The sequence below is a fragment of the Oculina patagonica genome, chromosome 1 (genome assembly GCF_052425735.1).
Source record: "Oculina patagonica isolate OP01 chromosome 1, crgOcupat, whole genome shotgun sequence".
Lineage (NCBI taxonomy): Eukaryota > Metazoa > Cnidaria > Anthozoa > Scleractinia > Oculinidae > Oculina > Oculina patagonica.
This window is the reverse complement of record NC_135758.1, coordinates 43914849-43935461: the sequence shown is the minus strand read 5'-3', so window position 1 is coordinate 43935461 and position 20613 is coordinate 43914849. Positions and strand designations below refer to the sequence as shown.

The 20613-nt window shown below is 40.1% G+C and overlaps 2 protein-coding genes across 2 annotated transcripts in view; both read left to right on the top strand.

Annotated features, from left to right (window-relative positions):
* Positions 1-1795: 1795 nt before the first annotated feature.
* The window catches only part of LOC144632851 (palmitoleoyl-protein carboxylesterase notum2-like), a 40221-nt gene continuing 21403 nt past the window's right edge, over positions 1796-20613 (top strand). Inside the window, exon 1 of the mRNA XM_078491618.1 lies at positions 1796-1983. The gene's annotated coding sequence lies outside the window, so the exon portion shown is untranslated. The remainder of the gene's footprint in view (positions 1984-20613) is intronic.
* On the top strand, positions 18162-19880 carry LOC144650906 (uncharacterized). The gene has a single exon (XM_078510706.1). It carries the CDS (start codon positions 18237-18239, stop codon positions 19629-19631), a length of 1395 nt encoding a protein of 464 aa, XP_078366832.1. The 5' UTR covers positions 18162-18236; the 3' UTR covers positions 19632-19880.

Below are 20613 nucleotides of genomic sequence, written 5' to 3'. Positions count from 1 at the left end.
TTGATTGATTTACTTTGCTTTGCTTTATAAGGGAAGAAAAACTCAAACTGAATCGATATTAGTGGGAAATATAGGAAACAAGCGATATTTTTGCTATTCATTTCTCATTTTTGTACAAATTCTTATCTGCCTTGTATCTACCAATGACACACGCCGATCACATCTTAGGTATACACTTGATGGGCAAAATAATCCACCTAACATAGTCCAGTACTAAACACTACCCTACCCTGGCAAGACTAAATGGTTTTTCTTGAACAATTAAGCCTAAACACGTTCGCTGTTCGTTGCCAATCTCATCCTCCTCATCTTTCTCTCTTGACTTATAGTTAGTACCGTACAAGGTGTTTGTCGACTAAGGTAAAAAAATGTTCTTATAGACAGAACTCCTTTAATCTCTCTTCCAGTTATTATTCAGGAAGGAAGTCTGGCTACAAATGCAAATCGCGAGAGCTGATAAAGGAATCAATAACCCTTAGAAAATAATCTTAAAATATGAAAGGTTAATGAAAGCCGTTGATTATGTCTAACTCGTTATGCACGTAACCGCATTAACCATCTTTTCAAAAAAATGCACATTTTTTTTTTTTTCAAAACAGAAATCCAAAAGATGGATGGATGGTGGTGGTGGTAAATTGCTTTATTTGCATAACCGCTATCGTTTACAGTATTGCAAAAGCATATTTAGACTAAAAGTAACAAAACGATCCTATTATATTATTATATTAAAACTTAATTAGGTTACATTACTTCACCTGGTAATAACAATGCATCGCGTACATTCATACATGAAGAAATAAACTTCATCACTAGCTTATTAACATGATAATCATTAGAGTTCATAAGAACTTTGATGCTTTGTGAGGTTGATTTCTTTTCAAAGTCAGGTACTATTTCATTGATTCGTTTTAAGAATGTCCTTCTTTGTAAAGAGTATTTGCTACAATCTAATAAGAAATGTGTTTCGTTTTCTACTTGATTTGACTTGCACACTGGACATAATCTATTTTCTCTGGGTATATGATCACTATGATATCTACTCAGTTCAATCATAAGTTTGTGATTACTTAATTTGAATTTCACCAGATTTTTTCTTTCATTAAATTTCTTAACTGTTGTAGATAATCAGATGCAGCGTATTCATCTTTAAAAACTTTATAAAATTGTAATTTCCTTGAGTGTTCTAGGCTATGTCGCCAGAAAGATATATATTTATCTTTCATATTGGTTGTGTATCGTTGAATTCTATCATTATCTAAGGATTCTGGTTCGAAATTGGGGAGAAGGAAGTGTCCTATGAAATTCAAAAAGCTGGAATATAAAACGGAGTTGTTGATAGGGTGTAAATTCTTTGACATAAGAAAAGATTGTTTGATAATTGAGTCGTTGTCTTTCTTGTTTAGATCGGACAAAGTATTTCATTATTCTCTGGTTCAGATTGGGATAATTAGAGGTAATCTCTGCAAGCTATGTTCGAGGCCTTAATGTTTACTCCTAAGTAGCATTTACACAATTTGAGATTAATGTTTTCTATTGGGGAACTATGCCAAGTCTTAAAATTCTGTTTAATGTACATCCCCATATTTCACTGTTGTAGCTTAAGATAGGAAATATCATTTTGTAAAAAAATTGGGATGCGGTATTAGGTCTAAGTCTATTAAGTATTGAGTGTTTTCGTGTGCTAAAAAAAGGCATGCTGATAAGGCAGTTTTTTTTTAATTTCTCGACCAATTAAAAACGACGTGACTATAAACTTAGGTTCACGGGGCAGAAACTAAAACTGTTTAAATTCTTGACCGATGGAAGTTTCTCTGCTGACAAAACTTGTTCTCGACTAATCAAAGATTCTTGTCGCTAAATTAAACATATTTCCACCGACTGGAAATCTGGACTGATCAAAGTTTCTCGAGATACTAAAGTTTGATCTCGACGGGCCATCTTTTTTGGACTGCTGACCGCTGTTTCGAGCATTCATCATCAAAGGTCGGTTTCCATCTCGCCCGGCTGGAATGACATCTGGGCTTTTTTATCTTATTTGCTTATACTTTGCTATGCTTATTCAGAATATAGTACAGTAGTTGGTTGCCAGATTAGGGCAGCTATATTCTCGCTCTTTAACTGGGATAATTAAATAGAATCTTATATAGCTTCCTTACATACGCATGAATGAAGTGGCAATTTATGTAACTGAGTTGTTTCCTTTTCATCAGTTCGCCGTCGAAGATCGTAATTGTCTTTTTTTATTCTTTCCTTCGTCGTCACAATTTTATTTCTTTTTAATGTCGCTGTTTAAACGCCGTGTCGGAATTTACCCTAGCCAGCAGCCTCCTGCCCTAGCAGGGCCGCATTGTAGTGTTTTACTGATGGAGGCAAAATTCAAGGGGAACTCCTTTTGGTTCATCATCACTCTTTGTTTACCCTCGGATTTGAAGAGTAGCTTATACAGCTAATATCTCCCAGCATTTCACAGTAAGCACAATACAACGGGCAAAGACCAGACCACAACACCGGGAACTCCATGCCCTCCATGCCCATTCGAGTTCGGAGATCGATACGTTCGAGAAATCGGTACGTACCATTTAACCAAATATCCCGGAAATTTCGCATGAAAAGCAAATTTTTGGAACGAACCGTCGGAAAATTTTGTATCATTTGTCTATTCAGTTCTACCCCTTCGAGCAGCCGGAAACTGAATTACAAATGATAAGCGCCATCTTAGTCTCGATCGGTTTGCTGATTTTGGAAAAACACTTACCACTATTTAATGGTCATTCCAGTCGGTCTATTCCGGAAAATGACAAACATCACCGGGATTGTACTGTATTTGTATTCTTTTTCAACCAGAGCTTACTTAAAAGTGTTAATTCAGGCCAACATGGGTGTTTACCTTATCCTCGCGTACCAAACATGTCCGTTTTATGGCTTTAGGTATTTTTACCTCAAATTGACCTGTAGTGTGTAGTTTCCTAGATTGGTCTACAATGTTTCGACGGAACTGTCAGCAAAACTCGGATCCTGGACAATTGTGAAAATTCCTACAAATTTTGCTCTGTTGTTATGGAGACGAGTGATAATGCCTCAAACTGTCAAGTTAGTTATCATGCTCAATACCCTGTCTGTCTGTCCGGTCTTGAGAGATTTTGGGAGACAGAGTTGAAATCTGACTTGCGTGCACAGAGGACATTAAATCGATTGTATTGAAGGGTCCCCACACGTACCCAACCCGTGACTGCAAAAACATTGGAAATTACAGCGATTAAAATTTATATCACAATCTGCTTTAGCTAATTGCAAATTTCAGCCGAAAACTTCCTCAGTTTGGGATAATAAGCGAGACGATAGATTTCAGCCAACACTAATAATTCGATTCACCGTTTTCATTTAATTCAGTCTACGTTCGTATTTTGCCTACTGCCGCCTGTCCAAAGCACTGGGTCGTCAGGGGACGTTTGGTGTGTAAGAGACGGATTTTCTTAATTGGGGATGCGGTATTTTTCTTCCGAAATGTGACTACTTGGTATTTTCTTCTATAGATTTTGTGTACACAGGATATTACACTTATCTAAATTTTGGTTATTTTTTTGAATTGCTTCTTTTTGATACTGGAAATTTACCATCTTTCCCCAGCTGATCCTAGAAACTTAAACAAAAAAAATAACTCCTACCCAATGGAGTTTTCTTCTTTATCAGTATGACAAATTAAAGTTAAAGTGAGGTGGGATTAATTTGACGAATTTCAAAACAATTTCCTAACGGTAAATATGGCGGGGTTATATGGGAACACTGAAAGGACTTGATCGAAACAAAAAAAAAACTGATTTGAAAGACAAATTCTCCCAATGCAAGTAATAGAATAGTGGAATGAATGGATGAATGGGGATGTACATATTGGGTAAGGCTCTCAGCCTCACAAGTGAGAAATAAGAAAACCACCCACAACTATTTTGCAAAATATAAATATCAAGTTAAAAAAAAAAAATCAAGATTTATTGAATTGTACAGTTTTTTGCTTTTAGCATTTGAAAGAAACACCTAAAGATCACTACCTTCGGCTTCAAAAGCAGGTGTGCTTGGTCGAATCGATTACCATCGATTCTTCGCCCAACCTCGTCCCTATGATTGCACCGTTATTTTTGGTAATCTGCTATGATTGACTGATTGATTGATTTACTTTGCTTTGCTGTATAAGGGAAGAAAAACTCAAACTGAATCGATATTAGTGGGAAATACAGGAAACAAGCGATATTTTTGCTATTCATTTCTCATTTTTGTACAAATTCTTATCTGCCTTGTATCTACCAATTACACACGCCGATCACATCTTAGGTATACACTTGATGGGCAAAATAATCCACCTAACATAGTCCAGTACTAAACACTACCCTACCCTGGCAAGACTAAATGGTTTTTCTTGAACAATTAAGCCTAAACACGTTCGCTGTTCGTTGCCAATCTCATCCTCCTCATCTTTCTCTCTTGACTTATAGTTAGTACCGTACAAGGTGTTTGTCGACTAAGGTAAAAAAATGTTCTTATAAACAGAACTCCTTTAATCTCTCTTTCAGTTATTATTCAGGAAGGAAGTCTGGCTACAAATGCAAATCGCGAGAGCTGATAAAGGAATCAATAACCCTTAGAAAATAATCTTAAAATATGAAAGGTTAATGAAAGCCGTTGATTATGTCTAACTCGTTATGCACGTAACCGCATTAACCATTTTTTCAAAAAAATGCACATTTTTTTTTTTTTTCAAAACAGAAATCCAAAAGATGGATGGATGGTGGTGGTGGTAAATTGCTTTATTTGCATAACCGCTATCGTTTACAGTATTGCAAAAGCATATTTAGACTAAAAATAACAAAACGATCCTATTATATTATTATATTAAAACTTAATTAGGTTACATCACTTCACCTGGTAATGCATACGTGATGCATCGCGTACATTCATACATGAAGAAATAAACTTCATCACTAGCTTATTAACACGATAATCATTAGAGTTCATAAGAACTTTAATGCTTTGTGAGGTTGATTTCCTTTCAAAGTCAGGTACTATTTCATTGATTCGTTTGAAGAATGTCCGCCTCTGTAAAGAGTATTTGCTACAATCTAATAAGAAATGTGTTTCGTTTTCTACTTGATTTGACGTGCACACTGGACATAATCTATTTTCTCTGGGTATATGGTCACTATGATATCTACTCAGTTCAATCATAAGTTTGTGATTACTTAATTTAAATTTCACCAGATTTTTTCTTTCATTAAATTTCTTAACTGTTGTAGATAATCAGATGCAGCGTATTCATCTTTAAAACTTTATAAAATTGTAATTTCCTTGAGTGTTCTAGGCTATGTCGCCAGAAAGATATATATTTCTCTTTCATATTGGTTGTGTATCGTTGAATTCTATCATTATCTAAGGATTCTGGTTCGAAATTGGGGAGAAGGTAGTGTCTTATTAAATTCAAAAAATTGGAATATAATCCGAAGTTGTTGATAGGGTGTAAATTCTTTGACATAAGAAAAGATTGTTTGACAATTGAGTCGTTGTCTTTCTTGTTTAGATCGGACAAAGTATTTCATTATTCTCTGGTTCAGATTGGGATAATTAGAGGTAATCTTCGAAGTTCCGCTCTGCAAGCTATGTTCGAGGCCTTATTGTTTACTCCTAAGTAGCATTTACACAATTTGAGATTAACGTTTTCTATTGGGGAACTATGCCAAGTCTTAAAATTCTGTTTAATGTACATCCCCATATTTCACTGTTGTAGCTTAAGATAGGAAATATCATTTTGTAAAAAATTTGGGATGCGGTATTAGATTAGGTCTAAGTCTATTAAGTATTGAGTGTTTTCGGGTGATAAAAAAAGGCATGCTGCTAAGGCAGTTTTTTTTTTTTTCAATTTCGCGACCAATTAAAAACGACGTGACTATAAACTTTGGTTCACGGGGCAGGAATTTTCAGGCATTTCCTTAAGGAAACTAAAACTGTTTAAATTCTTGACCGATGGAAGTTTCTCTGCTGACAAAATTAGTTCTCGACTTATCAAAGATTCTTGTCGCTAAATTAAAAATATTTCCACCGATTGGAAATCTGGACTGATCAAAATTTCTCGAGATACTAAAGTTTGATCTCGACGGGCCATCTTTTTTTGGACTGCTGACCGCTGTTTCGAGCATTCGTCATCAAAGGTCGGTTTCCATCTCGCCCGGCTGGAATGACATCTGGCTATGGGCTTATTTGTCTTATTTGCTTATACTTTGTTATGCTTACTCAGAATGTAGTACAGTAGTTGGTTGCCAGATTAGGGCAGCTATATTCTCGCTCTTAACTGGGATAATTAAATAGAATCTTATATGGCTTCCTTACATACGCATGAATGAAGTGGCAATTTATGTAACTGAGTTGTTTCCTTTTCATCAGTTCGCCGTCGAAGATCGTAATTGTCTTATTTAATTCTTTCCTTCGTCGTCACAATTTTATTTCTTTCTTTTTTATGTCGCTGTTTAAACGCCGTGTCGCTTGTCAGAATTTACCCTAGCCAGCAGCCTCCTGCCCTAGCAGGGCCGCATTGTAGTGTTTGACTAATGGAGGCAAATTCAAGGGGAACTGCTTTTGTTTCGAGTTCGGAGATCGGTACGTTCAAGAAATCGGTACGCACCATTGAACTAAATATCCCGGAAATTTCGCTTGAAAAGTAAATTTTTGGTATGAACCGTCGGAAAATTCTGTACCATAAGCGCCATCTTAGTTTCGGTCGGTTTGCTGATTTTGGAAAAACACTTACCACTATTCAATAGTCGGTCTATTCAGGAAAATGACAAACATCACCAGGATTGTACTGTATTTGTATTCTTTTTCCAACAAGAGCTTACTTAAAAGTGATAATTTAGGCCAACATGGGTGTTTACCTTTTCCTCGCGTACCAAACATTTCCTTTTTATGGCTCTAACCGAAAGGGCTAACGCTCGAAAAGTCTGTCGTCCAATTCACTGTAGAAGTTATTTCACAGTTTTTTTTAGGTATTATTTCCTCAAATTGACCTGTAGGGTGTAGTTGCCTAGATTAGTCTACAATTTTTCGACGGAACCGTCAGCAAAACTCGGATCCTGGACAAATGTGAAAATTTCGACAAATTTTGCCCTGTTGTCATGGGGACGAGTGGTAATGCTTCAAGCTGTCAAGTTTGTCATCATGCTCAATAGCCTGTCTGTCTGTCCGGTCTAAGTTGAGAGATTTTGGGAGACACAGTTTCTGTCAGTCATAAATTAAACTTCGGAAAATGAATTCAGTATCTCGCTTAACAGACTGACTCTCAAGGTCAGACCCAAAATTGACACCTTGAGCTTTCCTAGCGCGAGAGCTTGTTTTGTCTCCTCATTTGCACAATATAATAATATTTCCACTCGCGTGGAAGATTTGAGGAATAAAGACCGGCTGCTCGCAGTCTAAACAAAATCAAGATATGATATTTGCACCTTGTAATCTTTTGCCTTTTCATCATTTTAAATTAAACCATTCAAGCCATGCTAAATTACGGGGGGACTTAACGTAAATTTGAGTGAAATTTATAGTAATTTATAAAAGGAATAATAGAAAGAAAATTTTTTTTGCAATACCGACAGACAGTTGACCCCCACGCAAGAGTACTCCAGGTTGTCAGGGGGACTAACTGGTGTCCGTCTACCAATTTTAAACTTCAACGCAAGTTCTGATTTTACAATTACATTAAATCTCCAATATTTCTTATTTCTCTAAATTTTACTAATCCTTTAGAAAAATGATCTTCTCCAGAAATTCACAAAAATCACCCAAATATTTACACAACACCGCAAAACATAGATTTATGGGACGAGCATAGGGTTTTTGCATTGCTTAAAAAGCGAACGAGATATTCCAAAAAACCCATGTAAAGCGGAAGGAAAAAAAAAGAACTTTTAGTTAAGTCGCTATCTTGCAGGTATGTAACTGAGCTGGCAAAACCTAAAATAGCGTGATCTAACCCCGTCCAAGTTATCAGATATTGTAATTTTGTTTTTAATTTTAACCAACCACGCGTGCTTTGGATTATTTTCCAATCTGGGAGGCAGACACACAATTGATCCCACCAGTCGACTTCCGTGCCTCTTAATAAACTGACAAAAATAACAAACTGTTTGCCTCCGAAGACAAATGAAATATAGGAGTTATATTAAAAATATATATTTATACATCGAGAACATTGTGATATTGTTATGGACCGAGAAAGCTGTGACCCGAAACAAAAGATAACGTATTAACAGGCATAGAAAAAAATCCTTGACACACTTGCAATATGAGGGTTTTGGCGCAAATCCAAAAAAATGCGTTCGGGGCTTCGCCTGGCTCGCCTGCCGGCTTCGCCATTCTCGCCCCTCACTGTTTTTTTGGATTTGCGTCCAAAACCCTCATATTGCAAGTGTGTCGGGGTTAGATGACAGCCTTTCAACCCATGCACATGTATCTAGGCAAAGGCACCCTTTTAACACTTGTTGAGGACTGTCCTAAAACAAGTGGCCCCCGCCAAGCCCCAAAGAACAGGCGCGCCAGAATTATTTTTCAATTGAACAAATATTTTTTACTTTGTATATGCACCAAATGGCTGCCGCAAGATATTCGTCAGAAGTTTTGCAAGCTATGATGGAGGAAAACCTCCGTGAATTTCAAAGAAACCCGCAAAGAAATTTGTCTTTTTTACTGGCCAACACCGATTTTAACGATTGGCTCCGAGTATGGAAAATGGACATACCCGAAACCGAAAAAAACAACAAAGATCTTTTAATTTTTGCAAAAAAACACAAAAAAAAGTTTTATGATCTTTTGGAAAGTGAAATTGAAGAATTGAATGACATAAAAGCAAGCTTCGGGCTTAAAGTAAAATTTTCGATGAAAAGAAACGGAGTTACGCAACACATGGAGCACTATTTCAGAGAAAGAGAACCGCGTCTTTTTACAAAAAACACCAAAGACCGAATAAAAAAAGAGTTTGACGAATTTATTGACAAAGCAAAGGGAGAAATCGAGGCTTGGTCGGAGAGGGGCTCGGGGTGGGTTGTTGAAAGAATAACAAGGGCGTACACCTATGTTGCGCGTTATCGGCCATTGCGCGGAGGAACTTACTTGCCTTTGCCTCCCAAACTGGCAAACAAAAAAGCAATTATTAACGTGCAAAACAGTGACAACCAGTGTTTAAAATGGGCTTTGAGAGCTGCTTTATTCCCGCCTGCGAACGGAAAAGATCCTCAAAGAACAAGTAAATATCCCGTTGATGACGGCATAAACTACAACGGAATCGATTTTCCGACACCCCTAAAGCAGATTGACAGGCTTGAGACGCAAAACAGAAACCTTGCAATAAATGTTTTTGGGTGGCACTTGAAAGACGGGTGTGTGATACCTCTCAGACAAAGCGAAAAAGAAAACAAAATACCCCGTATAAACCTTATGTTGATTGAGTCAGGATTGAAACAGCACTACTGTTTTATAAAAAGAATTAGCGCTTTGTTACACGACCAAACCAAACACAGTAACAAAAAACACTTTTGCATGATGTGTTTGACAAATTTTACAAGAGAAGACTTGCTTGAAAAGCACAAAAAGTATTGCAATGGGGTCAAAGGCAAGCCAACAAGAATCGAAATGCCAGATGAGGAGAAAAACACCCTTTCTTTTAAAAACTACCAAAAACAAATGAAAGCGCCTTATACGATTTACGCCGACGGCGAGGCATTGTTAAAAAAAGAGCGCCGAGAAACGCCCGAGAACCGCCAGAAAAGTTACACGTACAAAACAGAAAAGCACGAGGCATGCGGATTCGCTTACACGCGTGTAAGAAGTGATGGTGAACACGAAAAACCATTCGTTTACAGAGGAGAAAACGCCGTTGAAGTATTTTTGAACTGTCTTTTAATTGAAGAAAAGAAAATAAGATATGAATTGTCAAAGCCAAAACCTCTCCTTATGACGCAAAAAGACTGGGCAAACTTTAAAAAAGCCGAAAACTGCCACATCTGCGAAAAATCGTTGGTGAAACAAAACTTTTTAGACTCTTTGCCGGTTTGGCTTAAATCTAATAAAAAGGAGTTTGGTTACTTAGGACAGTTACACAAAAAATGCTATTACGAAAGAATAGAATTGGCGAATACTCTTAATAGCGGGAACCATTATAAGCTAAAAAAGCTTGAAAAAAAATCACACAAATTAGCCGCTGAAAACCAAAAAAACTGCCTAGCGTGCAAAGAGCCGCTTATCCAGCCGAACTACAAGGATGCGGTGAGGGATCATTGTCACATAACAGGCAATTTTCGAGGAGCCGCGCACAACGTGTGTAACTTAATGATGAAAATAAATCCAAAAAATATTCAAATACCAGTTGCATTTCATAACCTGAGTGGCTACGATGCTCACCATTTGATGCAGTCAATTTCGAAGATTTCAAAAGAGGCACAGAAAGAGGTAAAGTGTGTTGCAAACAACATGGAAAAATACATTACATTTTCACTGGGGGGTTTAAGGTTTATTGACACTTTGAACTTTTTACTTGGAAAGCTTGAAAAACTTGTAGAAGATACGCCGAAGGATGCATTAAATATGACGAAAAAGGTTTTCTTTGAAAAAAGTGAACTGTTGTTAGACAACGGAAAATATCCAAGCGAATACGTTGAAGTGTGGGAGGAATTTAATTATAACAACTTGAGTGAAAGTTTTTTTAAAGGTGGGGACGAAACTAAAGAAAAATGGCAAATTGTCAATAACATCCACATAACAGATGAAGGATACAAAGAAGCAAAAACCATTTTTATAGAAAAATTTGGCTTGTTAACACAAAAGGGGATTTATCCCTATGAATACATGGACTCATGGGAAAGATTTAAAGAAACAACTTTGCCGAAAAAAGAAAAGTTCTACAGTAAACTTACAGGCGAGCACATAACAGACAAAGAGTATGCACACGCGCAAAAAGTGTGGGAAACCTTTGGCTGCCAAAATCTTGGAGACTACCACGATTTGTATATCAAAACGGACGTTACCCTGTTAGCGGACGTTTTTGAAAACTTTCGAAAATTATGCCTTGAGAAGTACAATCTGGATCCCGCAAATTATTACACGTCGCCAGGTCTTTCTTGGGATGCGCTTTTGAAAAAGACAGGTGTGGAGCTTGAGTTACTCACAGACTACGAAATGCACCTCTTCGTCGAAAGGGGAATAAGAGGCGGGATTTCGTCGGTAAGCAAGAGATATGCAAAGGCGAACAACCCATATGTTAAGGGATTTGATCCGAGTCAACCAAAAAAATACATAATGTATCTCGATGCGAATAACCTTTACGGGTGGGCAATGAGCAAGCCGCTTCCGAAAAGTGGTTTTAGATGGAAAAAGGTTATGCCAACAGAAAAAGAAATAATGACAAAAAAAGAGCATGCAAAAACTGGATGGATTATGGAGGTGGAGTTAGAATATCCGAAAGAGCTGCATGACGCTCACGACAGTTACCCATTAGCGCCAGAGAAAAAGAAAATAGACAAAGAAATGTATTCGCCTTACCAAAAGAAATTAATGAATGATCTTGAATTAAACCCCCCAAACACTGAAAAGCTTGTTTTAACGCTTGAAGACAAAACCAATTACGTCGTGCATTACCGAAACTTGCAGTTTTATTTAAAACAGGGAATGAAACTCAAAAAAGTGCACAGGGTTTTAGAGTTTGAACAGGAATGCTGGATGGAGCCCTACATCCGGATGAACACAGAATTCCGAAAAAAAGCAAAAAACAACTTTGAAAAGACCTTTTACAAGCTAATGAACAACTCGGTTTTTGGAAAAACAATGGAAAACCTGAGAAACCGTGTAGACATAAGAATAGTAAGAAGCGACGAGACAAATAAAATAAGAAAATTGGTCGCAAGTCCATTGTATTCAAGGCACGTGATGTTTTCAAACGATCTTGTCGGAATAGACATGCGAAAAAGTAAGCTGTTTCTCAATAAACCGGTCTACACAGGCATGACTATCCTTGACGTAAGCAAGCTATGCATGTATGACTTCTTTTACAACCATCTGAAAAAGGAGTACGGGGAGCGTTGCGAGCTTTTGTATACAGACACAGACAGCCTTTTGCTTGTGATAGAAACAGAAGACGTTTACGCGGACATGGCAAAAAACATCGGCGAGTACGACACAAGCGACTACCCCGAAGAGCATTCACTTTATTCGAAAGAAAACAAAAAGGTGTTGGGGAAAATGAAAGACGAATGCGCAGGAAAACTGATTTCAGAGTGTGTTTGTTTGAGGCCGAAAATGTATTCAATAATGACAGAAGGTGAAAGCGAAAATGAAATCGAAAAAATAAAGAAAAACTTTCCTGAGGCAAAAATAAAAGAGTGCACTTGCGAAGGGGAAAAAATGCAGGTAATAATGGCAAACGACGAAGAATTGGTCAAAAAAATAAAAGAGAAACATCCGAAAGCAAGTGAGTCAAAATGTTGTAACACGCTGAAAGTGGACGAAAAAAATATAAAAAAGGCAAAGGGGGTGAAAGAGTGCGTGACGAAAAATGAGATAAATCATAAAGACTTCAAAGATGCACTTTTTCAAAACAAGGAAAGCTTTCACGAAATGCACATGCTAAGAAGCTATGCCCACGAGATGCATTCAATAGTGGTAAACAAAAAATCGCTGTCGCCATTTGACACAAAGAGATGGATAAATGAAGATGGGATAAACACTTTGGCATATGGGCACTATCGGATGGGTGCGGAGCACGAGAGCGAAGCTCTTGCAGAGAAGGGGCAAAAAAAAGAGCCCACCGCCCCATAAAAGGGAGTGAAAAAACTAACTAGCCGCCAAGCAAAGGTCTCTCTAGAGTGCTTTAATAAATAAAAAGCCACTCAGGAGTGCCCAAGGGGCTCAAGCACTAAGGGCTTGGTGGTAACTGTGTATTTGGAGGAATAACAAGCAATTCTTCACGCACGAAGCCGCGCTTTGGACCATCGTGCAAGTAATAAAGAACTGGCTGATTAGGTTTAGTAACAGACCTTTCAATGCTGTAGACTTTTAATGACCAAATCGGATCTGTAGCCCTTTTTACGCCGCCTTCCAGCTCGCCAGGTTGGTAGAGAAAGCGCACATTAACGAGAGAGGGGAGTTTTTTTCTTTCTTGCCAACAGGTCTTGTATATTTTGAGGACGGTTTTGACGAAACAGCCTTTTCTTTGATTGCAGCAGCAGGTTTCTTACCAGTAAGACTGGTTACTTCGTTGTTCAGAGCGGCAACAACTTCGGGTAGCCTTTTTACCCACGCTGTCGACCGCTGGCCAGATGGCAGGTTCATCTCGACACCGTACTGATAACCAAACAGGCGCCCTGCCAGTGTTTGATTAAAACGTTCAACAATAGCTTGATCTCTGTGAATGTTAACACGCCCGCGTCTAATATAGGTTTTGTGATTTTCCATTTCTTTGGTAACAGCTCCCATGAATTCGCGACCAGGGTCAACTTGCAGCATCTGTGGCCATTTTAGTGCACTTCGCCTGTAAATTGTCTGAAAACCTTTTGCAACCTCAGTTGAATCTTTGGAGGTCAAAGGCTCGGCCTCTTTGAATCGGCTGGCAACGTCAACAACAGTCAGAGCGTATTTGTAAACTTTTCGCCCTCGCGGCAGTTTGTCGTGTGGCAGAAAAAGAAGGTCCGCCTGGTGGACCGCGTTTGGAGAAGAAACATCGAATTTTGGGCGAGGAACGTATCGTGGTGCCGGAAGGTAGATCTGCCAAAGGGCCTGCTTAACGAGCCACTTTTTTGCGGCATCTTCGGAAACCTTGGCCGCCTCGGCTAATTTTTTTATCGCTGCAATTCCCTTCCAGTAGCCCTGGGGGCTATAGTAGACTTTCGAGATTTTCTTCGAAAAGTTTTGCTCCGCAAAAATCTTTGCATCCATGTGTATACAAGAAAAAAAGAAAAGTTTAAAGAAACCGAAAGGCAGCGTACCCAAGTGCAAGCGCGCCAGCGCCAACGAACATAAGTTCACCTTGTTTCTGCTGCTCACTTGGCTGATAGAAATCAGAGAACTTGGGTTCTTTCGGAGGAATCATTTGTTTGTCAGGATGTGCCTGGTTGTAGAGTTTGAAAGCGTAGTCTGTGTTCGTAAAGTTTTGTTTCGCTTGCTGTTTGATCTCATTGTTGGTTTCGATCCAGTCGAGAAGCTTCGTGCGGTCGCGAGAGTACTTCGCGTAAGCTGCCTGGTAAGCCTCGAGAGCTTTGTCGTGTCTTTCTTTTTCTTTCAAAGCGGCGTCATCTCCGCCACCCAAAGCTCGAGCAAGATAGTTGCCGCCAATGAAAGCAGCAGCGTTCAAGATAGCTCCGCCAGCCATAATCGCGACGCTTGCCATTTTGTTATTATACTATTCTAATTTTTTTTTAATTGGTTGGGAGAATTTTCTGGTCCTCGAGATACTGTTTAAGTGCAACGCTGCCAGCCATGACGGCTGTGAACTTTACATAGTTCATAAAACTGCTGCTTGGGTCGGATGTGAAGTTTTCTTTTACAACTTTTTTGGCAGCCCAGCCGATTCCGGCGGCAAGGCCAGTGAGAGTCGCGGCATCCATGAGTGTTTTTACGAGTTTGTTGTCAGACATGGCGGTTCAGTATAAAATAATAAAAAATATTCAATTGAAAAATTTTTTTGTTTATTCTTCACCGTTTTGCGAAGCAAAGTTTGCAACTTCTTCACCAGATTCAACTTCTTTTGTTTTTTTTATACCTCTTTTAAAAATTGTATCCTCATCCTTTTGCACCCGAATAGCGGTTTTAACGCAAGTTTTGGAAAATTCAAACCAAAGTAATGCAATACCAGCCATAGCTGCACCTTTAACAAGGCTGTCAAGAATAAAACCAAGGGACATTGTCGGTATAATAAATGAAAAAGAAATGTTCAAAAGAAATTTTTTAATCCATCGGACGGATTCCTCTTTGTTTGCGAGGTCTAATGGCATTTTGGATTGTCGAAGGCGTGTCTGAAGAACGCGTTGCAACCCTTCCAATACTTTCTGCTGTAACGCGCAAAGCGCGGGGTTCCTCTGGGACCCCTGGTGTGTCATCAGTTATAAGAGTTGGCGGAGCTTTAAATGTTGGACTTCTTTTTTCGTTTATAAAGGCTTTTATGTCTTCGCGTTTCACATAAGTTGTAACGATTGCAACGCCGATACCAAGCAAAGATATCCATTGATTTGTGGTGAGACCGCTTGATTGCGGCTGAGCCTCGGGCGGAGCTGGTTCCGTTACGGCCGGTGGTGTTACATTTCGCTTTGCAGCAGCAGATTTCTTTTCCTTTTCTTTTGCAATTATTGCAGCAGCCTCGACAGCAGCTTTTTTCTGTGCTTCACGAGCCTGTTTTGTTTTTTCAGCTGCAAGCTTGCCAGCAGCAACTCGCTTTGGATTTTTGGCAGGCTTTGTTGCTGGAGTTGTTGAAGTAACTTGTTTCTGTTCTTCTTGAGCGATCGGAGTTGGTTCGAGCTCGGCCATTTATAATAAAAAAAAATAATATTTAAATAGAAAATTGCTCAGCAAGATTTTTTGCTAAGCAATTGCTAAGCATTGTTCAGTAATTACTTAGCATTTTCTTAGCATTGCTCAGAAAAATCTTCAGTAGTGTTTGTGTCCGCATTTTTGGAAGCACCTTTGGTTTCGCACAGCGAAGTGTGCGACTTTGTAGCTTCGTTTAAATCAATGTGCTTTGTTGTGATGAGCGCAGCATTTGCAACGGCAAGAAAGCGGCCGCATTTCAAAGCCAGACCGCCTGCCAAAGTGGACAGCTCTTTGCTGATGATGTAGTCGTTTTTGAGTTCCTTCTGATAATCATTGACGTCCTTGATATTTACGGCCATACCAACGACTTTAGTAACAAGAAAAATAAAGCTGTCAATCAAGCTGTCGGTTGTTTTGGATCCAACGTATGCCTCATATCTCTTTAAGTACTTTTCAACTTCTTTATCTGTCAAGCGCTTCACCTGCTCGTGTGTCAGTTGCACACCGATTGCTTCTTTGGCTTTTCCTGTTGAAACAAGGATTGCAAGCTGTTCACGCAAAGCAGGAATGTCAGGGCCTTGAATGAGTGCCATAGCGCTTTCTGTACTTTCTGGTTCAGCTCCTAGCAGTTCCATTACGGAAGCTAATTCTTGTTCACTTGCAGCGCCCTTGACGCTCTCGGGAGGAGAAGTTGCGAACGGGTCAGCCATTTATTACTCTAAAAAATATGTTCAATAAGAAAATTTTGTGCCGTAAGGGTGGCGATGAGAAATGACAAGATGCGAAAACTTATTTTTTTTTAGCTTTAAAATGATTTCTTTGTAATCCTCATGGGCAAGTTCGCCAGCGTAATCCTCAAAGATTGCCTTCGTGGTCTTGGCAGAGGGGGTGTAAAAGAAAACGATTGCCGCAACATTTTCGCGGAATGAGGATGTTATGCTTGTCAATTTTTGAGTTAACACCCATATGCTCAAGCCTGCGTGGCGAGCAGAGAAAGCAAGATTCACCAACTCCCCTGTTCTTCCTTTTACATCTTTCGAAGCAGCACAGTCGTCGAGGATGATAAGCGTGTTCGTACCCTCAAAAAGAAATCTTGAAAGCCTTAACCAAGATTCCACCTCGTGCTGCTCACAAATTAAAACAAAAAATCGAAGATCTTCCTCAGCAAAGCGATAATAAGTCTTGTTGTGCGCGAACGTCGGGCAGATGAGCACGATGTAGTCAAACTTGCCTCGGAAAGGGCCACAAAGCTGATTGACCACGTATCTTGTTTTTCCTGAGTTCGTTGGTCCCACAATGAGGGCGTTGAAGGGTATATTGGCAGGATCCATCTTCGTTCGTATATGTACCTAAGGTACACTTTTTCAAAGAAAAAATTATAAAAGCACAGATTCTAACTGCCTGCCAATTATATTCATTTGGGCGTCGCTGATTACGTAAATGTGGCAGTTCAAATTACCTGAGCCGCTTGCTTTCCTCTCTAGCTCAAGCTGGACACCGTCCTTTGTGTTCACAAGGCGCGTGCCGCTTCCGTGCATCGAGTGGTCAGCCATGGAACGCAGATCAATAAGAAGGCCAAACTTGTCTTCTGTGTAAAACTTTTGCATAGTCATGTGCTGCGTTTTATTTTTTTCTTTCATGTAGAATCTTTTAACTTCTCCCCAAATGTCCATTCCTTCGATGCCGTTGTTGTACAGCATGTTTGGCGAGCCGTTGACAGTGATGCTTACTTTTGTAAGGTCCGGATTAATGTACTTTTCCGAGCTCCTTGCACCTTTGTTATATTGCTCAATAAATAGGAGCAAGATACCTTTCATGGACCTCCTCTGCGGGTTGACCCTTAGATTCAGACGAGTGTCGGAGCCTTTTGCAAAAGTCGTCACTTTATCACGCTGGATGTGGTCGTAAGCGAACTCTTTGCCGCCCGAATAAGCGCTGAACGCTTCATCTGCAATTTCCTTGCTTCTTATCATCTCGTACTCCAGCTGGATGTTTGTCAACTTGTATTTTAGTTTTGTTGTATCTGAGCCTCTGACCACATGTTCGGCTGCCGCGAGCTTCAGTTCGAACACAAGATCGTTGTATAGTGCCTGAGGATAAAATGCCCCATGGTCAGTTAAAATCTGGTGATCCAGGCGGATGCGGTATTTATTTCCATATATCTCATTCAGCTTTTTTTCTGCGTCCACACCTGAAGTTTTCTTATCGCCAGCATTTGAGCGAATTTTGTTAAGGTCCTCGCTCTGAATGCCCTCTGGCACCCTGTCGTCGCGCTCCTCCTGCGAAAGGAAAAAATCCTCAAATATTTTGTAGATGTCATAGCCAACCGTGTCCTGCACGACGGTGCCTTCGTACTTTACAACAAACTTGTCGACCAGAGCTCGGCTGACGTTGTCAACCAGAAAGTTGTTGGCATGGCCTCCGCTCAAGTCGATGTTGAAGCGCAGCGCCAGCGAGCCAGGCACAATGACCTCGTTTTCGTTCAGCTTGGGCACTGAAACATACAACGTTTCCTCTGGATTGGCTTCTGTGCGGTCAAAAGTGATTCGTTTTACCGCGCGCTCGGCTTTCAGTGCGCCGAGTATTTTCTCTGTGCGTCCCGGTCGAAGGTTTTCTTGAACAGCAGCCATCTCTCGATTGGTTTTATTGTTAAATTGAAAAGTTTAATTTGAAAATATATATATATAAATTAAGCGATGGCAACAGGTGGTGATGATTTTGGATTCGAGGACCCTGATTTGGACAAAGATCTTGACCACAACAGTGATAACGATGATGAAGAGGGACAAGAGGTCGACACAACCCGACCATTTCAGCCCGGGAGTGCATCCACACCCTACCATGGGGGTGAACAACATGAAATGCAAACGATGCAGCACGAACAGAGCGGGCTGCCAGATACATCCTACGACGAAACACCTTTTCTTGAAAGAACCCCTTCGATAAGTGATCTTCAAAAAGAAAGTTTTTTGCGGCAAAAACTTAAAAAAGCTGTAGACACGATAAAAGGCAAATTCCCCAAAGCAAATTTTGAAAAAATTAGAATTAGAAGAGGCACTGGGAAAAATGAGGGGAAAATTGTTGCTATAGGAACTAAAAAAGGCGAGTACAAGATTCTAAAAGATAATGAGTCAGGCTTCATGAAAAACTTTTTAGACAGCTTCAAAGATGAACTTGGGCCGTCAGCTGAAGATCTTATTGCTCAAGACAATGAGAGCATAAGAGATGAACGTCAAAAATTAAGAGAAGCTGAAAGTCAACTACAACAGGCAGAAACAATTGCCATGCAGAAAGAAAAAGCCACCCAAGAAGTAGAAGATCTCAGAATAAGAATCGAGCGAACAAATGCCAAGATGGATCAACTTGGGTCAAATGTTGAAAATGAATCAGAATTGCGCAGACTTAATCAACTAAAAAAAAATCTTGAAAAGGATTTTGAAAACGCAAAAAAAGAAGTTGCTGCTCTTGAAAAACAAGCTAAGCAGAAGGCAAAAGAACAAACACGAGTCGACCAACTAAGGGCAAGCCTCGCTGCCAAAGAGAGCGAAAGAAACACTTTTCAAGAAAGGCTCAACGACACAAGAGCTTTGGATGATCTTAAAGAGCAAGAAGATGAGCTCAAGCGCCAAAACGAGGAAGACAAAAAAATTATTGAGGATGAGAATGCCTCCCCCACTGACAAACAAGCCGCGGAAGAAAGAGTTGCGGAAAGAACCGAGGAACTTGGACGCTTGCAAACGCAGATTGCCGAAAGAGAAAGAGCGCTTCCACTTCGTGAGAGGATCAAAGAGATCTTCAAAAAACATGGCGTGACATTAACAGCAATACTTCTGGCTGCTGGTGTAACGATTGGTTCTGTTATTGGAGCCATTACAAACGCGTTGAAGGCCACCGGCAAAGCGTTGGGAAAAGGCCTAAGTGATATTGGCTCAAAGGTAGCATCAGCTCTGCCTGGTCTCATTGGCTCGATTGCGAAATTTCTTTTCAAAACCGCTGGTCAAGTAATTGGATTTCTTGCAGAGCACACCTGGCTGCTTATCCTTGCTGTGGTTGCTTTTCTTGTTGAAAAATACATCAAAAAGAGACGTTAACGCATAAGGGTGTAGAGCAAAGCTGCTGCTCCAACCGCGCCAACAGCGACAGTTGCTTTGTTTATTTCGTGTGAATCATTGGCTACGGCCTTCGTAGCTTTAGCGCTTTGCGCGTTGCTAGCTGGTGTTTCAGCAGCGCTTGCGGCGGGTGCCTGATTTTTTTTTGCTGTGGCGCTCTTGTGTATAGGATTTGAAGGGTGGCTGTTTGGTGGGTTGATTTTTGATTTTCCTCCCGCCATCAGTTTAAGAGCTGCTTTTTTTGTAGCTTTATTAACCTCATCATTCACTCCTAATTTCATCCCAACAACAGCCTGCTTAAGCTGGTTATTGTAGCCAACAACGCTTTCTGTGTTTATCACCATTCGAGCGGGCATCAGCCAGGCACCTGGGCAGACTGCAAGGTTAAGCCGAACCTTAGCTTCGTCGATGGCTAATTGGTATCTTTGGACCGACTTTGCCAGATCAGGTTGCCTTATAGCGTCTTCAACCAACACGAGGAACTCACTTTGCGCTTCCTTTGCACGGCCGCCTGTTCCAAGTATGCTACTTCGAACGTTGACCTGCGAACCGAGAATACAGTAGACAAAAGCCTCTATCGACTGGTTTACTCTCGACAAACCTGCCTGAGTAAGCCCTTCAGTGCCGTTAGGACAAAACCAGTCTGCCTGTGCATATGCAGCGTCGTCTGGCTCGATGTATTGAATCAAGTTACCTTTGCTTGCAGCTCCCCCTTCGTCCGAAAATTTATCGTAATCGGGGTATTTTGCTCCAGTTTTGTTTGGTCCAATGTTAGTAATCCAGATATAAACGTTACCAAGTCCGTGGTTTGCGCCTGTTGTGAAACGGAAATCGCTTGACGGGTCGACACCGAACTCAGCGCATATTCTTTTGTAAGAAGCCACGTCGTACTTGTTGTCGAACTGGCTAAAAGTGGGGTCGCCTGGCAAGGCGCTTACGCTCTGAATTCCCCCCATCTGAAACA